The sequence below is a fragment of the Vollenhovia emeryi genome, unplaced genomic scaffold (genome assembly GCF_000949405.1).
Source record: "Vollenhovia emeryi isolate VEMERY1.0 unplaced genomic scaffold, V.emery_V1.0 DF941060.1, whole genome shotgun sequence".
NCBI lineage: Eukaryota > Metazoa > Arthropoda > Insecta > Hymenoptera > Formicidae > Vollenhovia > Vollenhovia emeryi.
In genome coordinates, this window is record NW_011965306.1 from 1 (window position 1) to 6,222 (window position 6,222).

The 6,222-nt window shown below is 46.5% G+C and overlaps 1 protein-coding gene across 1 annotated transcript; it reads right to left on the reverse strand.

The window, feature by feature from the left end:
* Window positions 1–219: 219 nt before the first annotated feature.
* Window positions 220–5,385, reverse strand: LOC105571188. Its single transcript, XM_012028662.1, has one exon. It carries the CDS (start codon window positions 5,383–5,385, stop codon window positions 220–222), a length of 5,166 nt encoding a protein of 1,721 aa, XP_011884052.1.
* Window positions 5,386–6,222: the final 837 nt, after the last annotated feature.

A 6,222-nucleotide genomic window follows, 5' to 3' on the forward strand; every position in this document is an offset into this window, starting at 1 on the left:
TCCTCCCCCCCCTTGAAAGGGTGTACTTTCAATTACATGCAACACGAATAGATAATAACGTAAATTAAAATTGAATACCGCAAGCGTTATGCTTGTCACAAAAGGGCGAACATAAAGTAGAGGTGTTGCACATCGAATGTTTAGTTTAACAATATGAAAAATGAACTTATAAACTAGCTTAACACTAAAGTACCGCGTAACTTAGCTTAAACATAAAAGTTAAGAGTCTATTGGCAATATTGATATTTTGGACAGTGGTCTAACTAAAACACCATTTGACGTTTTCACGGTAGCGGATCGAGCATTGCCGTCAGAGTCATTGTGCACTTGTTCCACGCGTCCAAGCATCCAGTTCAACGGTGCCAGACCTTGCTGCTTTAGGAGCACCAGCTGATCCTGTTTCAATTGTCGGCCCTTGTTGATTTTCCACTTGTGACGCTCCTGCAGAGAATGCAGATATTCCGTGCTCCATCTGCGCCAGAAGTGCTGCCTTAGCTGCTCGACGCGCTGCCATCGCACTAGGCGATTTTCATTGACATCGCATAAATCGCTAGAAGGGAAACCATTCAAGAGAGTGCCAACCAAAAAGTGCCCGGGAGTAAGATACGTTAGATCGTTCGGATCCGAGCTTAATTGTGTGAGGGGTCTCGAATTCAGAATTGCCTCAACTTCGCATAAAACGGTTTGTAACTCCTCGAAAGTTAAATGTGCCCTCCCAATGATTCGGTACAGGTGATATTTTGCTGATTTTACAGCCGCCTCCCATAGCCCCCCAAAGTGAGGAGCGTTTGGTGGAATGAAGTTCCATGAGGTTCCCTGATTGCGTAAAAAATTGTTGATATCGGTTTGCACGCTATCACGACTTAGTGACTCATAGAACTCCCGCAACTGTCTCTGGGCGCCTACGAAGTTGGTCCCATTGTCCGAATAAATGGCCATGGGTTTGCCCCTGCGCGAAACGAAATGTTTGAGTGCCGCGATAAAGGCGTCAGAAGTAAGGTCGCTCACAAGTTCAATATGAACCGCCTTGGTGGCAAAACAAACAAAAACTGCAACGTAAGCCTTGCTGTGCCGAGCGTTACGACGTTTACCTTCGCGTATTAGTAACGGTCCGGCATAGTCTATTCCGCAATGATGAAATGGCCTGGAAACTGTTATACGCCCCGCAGGTAATGCGCCCATTATCGCTTCTGAGCTAGTCGGTTTAATTTTAAAACATGTGACGCAATTCTGCAAAGTTTTGCGGGTGACCGACCGCAGGGACAAGGGCCAAACACGTTGCCTTACGGCAGCCATAGTTGCCTGTAACCCAGCATGAGCATTGCGCTCGTGCTCTCTTAGTATGATGAGCCTTGTTAATGTATGGTTCCGCGGAAGCAATATCGGGTGACAGGTGTCAAATGATAGCTGTGCATTTTTTAATCTACCGCCCACACGAATCAGACCGTCGGTGTCTATGAAAGGTGACAACGATAGCAAATTGCTAGTTGTTCTGATAGTTTCACCCTTGATTAAGGCTCGATATTCTTCGGGAAAACCCGTTTTCTGCACCGCTCTGTACATAATATTCAAGGCGTAGGAAACTTCCGAGCATGTTATAAAGGCTGTGAGCGGATCGGATCTTCTAGCCTTGAAGAATCTTAGGCAATATGCCAAAATGCGACATATTTTATTTAGATTGGAATGTTTTGTTAACAGATCCTCTACTACGGAATTTTCAACGGTCGCGATGTGTACTGTAGTTCGGATCGATTCGGGAATATCGTTACTTAAAGTAGTAAATTCGCTGTTCGGCCAAAGTTTCTCGCGCGTCATTAAAAAGGCTGGGCCATTCCACCATATCGTAGAATCCTGAAGTTCACGCGGATGTAGCCCCCGAGACAATACGTCTGCTGGATTGTTGGCCGATGAGACATGACGCCAAGAATTGCCGTTTGTAAGACGCTGGATTTCGCCGACTCTATTGGCAACAAATACCGCCCATTTCCGAGATGACGAGGATATCCAGTTTAGAGCTATTGTAGAGTCAGACCAGAGAAATATTTGTATGCTAGATAACGTAAATGAATCCTTGATTTTGTCAATTAGCTGAGCTAATAAAAGAGCAGCCGACAACTCCAATCGGGGCAACGAGACTGCCTTAAGCGGGGCAACGCGAGACCTTGAAACGAGCAGTTCGCACCGAAAATTTTCGTGACCTATCTGTGTGCGTATGTAAACGCATGCTCCGAAGGCCCGTTGACTCGCGTCGCAAAAGCCGTGCATCTGTATTGACCTTGGCTCCGCGCTAAATTTGACGCAACGCGGAATTTGTAATTGGTTAAAATCTTCAAATTGAGACTTAAGTTTTTTCCACCGTTCGCTAATCTCTGGGGAAACAGATTCGTCCCAGTGTATGCCCGAATGCCACAGATCTTGCAACAGAAGCTTTGACAAGACTACGGCCGGGCCTAGTAAGCCCAACGGGTCAAACAATCGCGAAACTTCGGAAAGTATGACACGTTTTGATAGAATTTTATGTTCCTGGTCAGGAATGTAAGAAAAATGAAACTCGTCTAGAGATTGATTCCAATGCATGCCTAGGATTCGAGAATCAGATTCGCGATTGATTATGACCGTACTATTGTTTTGATCATGTATATTTTTTAATAATTCCGGAGAATTAGATGCCCATTTACTGAGTTCGAAGCATCCTGATCGTAATAAACTGATGGTTTCATCCCGCGCTCTAATTGCCTCGCTGAGAGAATCAGCTCCCGAGAGCAGGTCATCCACGTAAAAATCGCGCTCCACGCATACGGAGCCCATTGGGTAAGTATCGCGATTTGATTCTGCGAGATGTTTGAGGCATCTGGTTGCCAGATAAGAAGCGGGGGTGGTACCATATGTGACGGTTGCGAGTTCGTAAGTTTGCACTTCGGAAGATTGATCCTCCCGCCACAAGATTCTTTGATACCGCGCGTGCGAAGGCTCCACAACGATTTGGCGATACATTTTAACAATATCGGCTACAAATACATAACGGAAGGTTCGGAAACGCATTAAAATTGACATTAAATCCTGTTGGATTACCGGGCCTGTCAGGAGAATATCATTCAAGGAAACGCCGTTGCTAGTTTTACTGGACGCGTCAAAAACCACGCGAATACCAGACGATGGTGATGTACTCTTGAATACGCAATGGTGAGGGAGATAGAAGGATTCGCCTAAACTATCTGCCGAATCGTGTACTTGTTTCATATGACCGAGAGCTAGGTATTCATGCAAAAAGTGTGCGTATTGAGCTTTGAGATCTGGATAACGTTTGAATCGTTTCTCGAGATTATATAAACGTTTTAATGCGGTGTCCTTGGAGTCTCCGAGCCTGCCACTCGGCTGATCCTTGAAAGGGAGTTTGACAATATATCTGCCCTGGTAGTCGCGTGAAAAATTGCCTAAGAAACTCTCCTCGCAACGAGATTCTTCGTTAGTATAATGTCTTGAATTGCCAATAGTTTCGAGTTGCCAAAAACGCGCTAATTCTTCGTGCAATTGTGAATTGCTTATCGTCGCGTGAAAGGCTCGAATGCCTTGTGATCTGTGTGAAGGCGCGTTTAAGCGTCCTGCTAGTATCCATCCGAATCTGGTTTTTTGTAAAACCGGATGGTTGACCGAGGCCTTTATTTGACCGACGCATAATATTGACCAGAACATTTCCGCGCCTATAAGGATATCCACGTTAGCTGATACGTTGAAATTGGGATCGGCTAATTTAATGTTTCGCGGAATTTCAAAATCCTTTCGCTTGAGAGTGTAGGCGGGCAACTTGTCCGTTATCCTGTCTGTGACTATGCAATCTACCGTGGCGGTGAATGAATCTACTCGAGATTTGATTTGCACTTGCGCCATTTGTGAAGCCTGGGTTGCTGTATCATTAATACCGGTGATTGAAATATTTAATGAGCGTGGCTGAAGACCAAGAGCATTTAAATAACTCTTCGAAATGAAGTTGGCTTGCGATCCGCAGTCTAGGAGTATGCGGCAGGGTACGAGTGAGCCCGTGCTATTATACGCATGTGTGATCGCGGTAGAAAGAATTACCCCTTGATTGCTGCGTGCGTTTAAGCTGTGCGTTGCTACAACGTTAGATGAACTTGCCGCGTCAGACGTTTCGCGATTTTCTTTATCACTGACTGCGTGTTCGGTTGACGAGGTTGCCGCGAGATGCAGCAAGGTATTATGCTTAGACTTGCATATTTTGCAATTACCGGAAGGGCATTTGTTAGATGCGTGAGTTGTTGAGCGCAAACAATTGACGCAAATTTTCCTTTTACGCATCTCAGAAATTCGTTGTGGAATCGCGAGAGCTAAAAACTCCTTACAATAATATATGGAGTGTTCTCCGTGGCAATGACCGCATTTTGAATTAACCGTAGCGACACAGGCGGTTTGGCGACTCGACTGAGAACGCGGGTTATTTTTTGAATTGAGCGTGATTTTGCCAGTAGCTTCTAGCATCTGGCATTGACGCGTAATAAATTGTGTGAATGTTTGTAACGTAGGTAAATCGGTCGTATTTAGCGATGATTGCCATTCTCGAGATGTGCGCGCATCTAATTTATTGCTCAAAATGTATATGAGAAGATCATCCCAATGAGCTGTTGGACGCCCTAAAGCCTTAAGGGCATGAACGTGTCTCATAGCGCCGTCCGCAATTTGACGCAATTCGGCGGAATTCTCTTTATTCATACACGGCAATTCCATAATCGCTCGAATGTGCGTTTGCACGATAACGCTCTTGTGGTCGTACCTTTCTTTCAATAAATTCCAGGCCACCTCATAATTTAGCGCGGAAATTTCCAAAGATCTAATGACCGTGCTCGCGTCTTCCTTCAAACAGCCTTTCAAGTATTGCAGTTTTTGTACCGCGGTAATTGACTCATTTGTGTGTATGATCGATTGGAAGGCGTCGAAGAATGGAGACCATTCGTCGTATTTGCCAGAAAAAGTCGGAAGATCCAATTTCGGAAGTCTTACATGTGCTAACGATCGCGGCAAATCGAGATCACTCGAAGGAGATCTTGTTGTATCACGCGGCGGAGGTACTGAAGGTGCTGGAGACCTTAAGAGTTCTCGCATTTTCGCGGCTAATGCATAAAAAGCATCCTCGAAATTGATGCGATGATTTTCTTCGCGCTCGTCTAATAATTCGATTTCTGTTTGCACCGATTCATAGTCGGACATGTTTTTGTTTAACTTTACTCGTCGCTCCTCGAGCTGCGCGGCTATGGAAGGCGTGACGGTGACCGCGCCTAGCGAATCAACGAACGTCTTTATGCGCGTACACGAACTCTGTAATACCGCTCGCCGCCTTTTTAGAGTCGCGAGATCTTGCTCGTTTGCCATGACGCGAAATTAGATAAAAAAATATTCACTCACGACAAATAATTGGTTGGCAGAACTCTCAAGTGATTGCCCTTACCTTGTTTACAATATATATATATCTAGCGCTTTGATGAGGCGCTCGCCGAGAACAATGAGTGCGAGTTTCCAGGGGTGCTGTCGGGATGTCCGCCGGCGCCGTGGAGTCCTGGTGATTCCGTGATCGCGTGGTCGCCGTACTGGATCCTGATTGCAGCTTCCTCGAGAGAAGTGGCCCGCTCGTTCGTCCAAAATGGCTGCGTGCGTGTCCGCAGGGTCGGCAATGCTGCAGTGCCCGACACGTTCGAGGTTAGGCCGTGATTGCTGACCTCCTCGAGCTTGATTCTGAAGCTTGTCCGTACTCGTTGAGTTCCTTATGCCGTAGAATCCGCCAAGGATCCGGCTCGAAGGACCAAATGTTTCGTATTGGGCAGATGGGCCCTCCACGTGTAAGCCGCGGGAAGAGTGCCTCGTAGCTACGTGGTCGAGGAAAAAGTAATGTTCCTCTCGTTTGACAAAGTGTGTATATTTCGAAACTCACAGTATTGCGGACAGTCGCTTGCTCAGCCAAGCTTGCTTCCCTTACACAACTTCTTACAAGAATATTGCGTGCGACCACGGCTTGATGGTTCGCCAATGGTCGCGATCGGATGCGAAAGCTTCTCACACACACACGGTTGCGTTAATAATGGGGGGGAACAGAAGAAGTCTTGGGGGGAAGTGCCTCTTGTCGCGCCGCGGAAAGCTCCGCTAGGCCGGAAGAGAGGGGAAAGGCGAGCGCACGCGCGGGTGCTCACGCGGGAGGCTTAAGCGTACTAAACA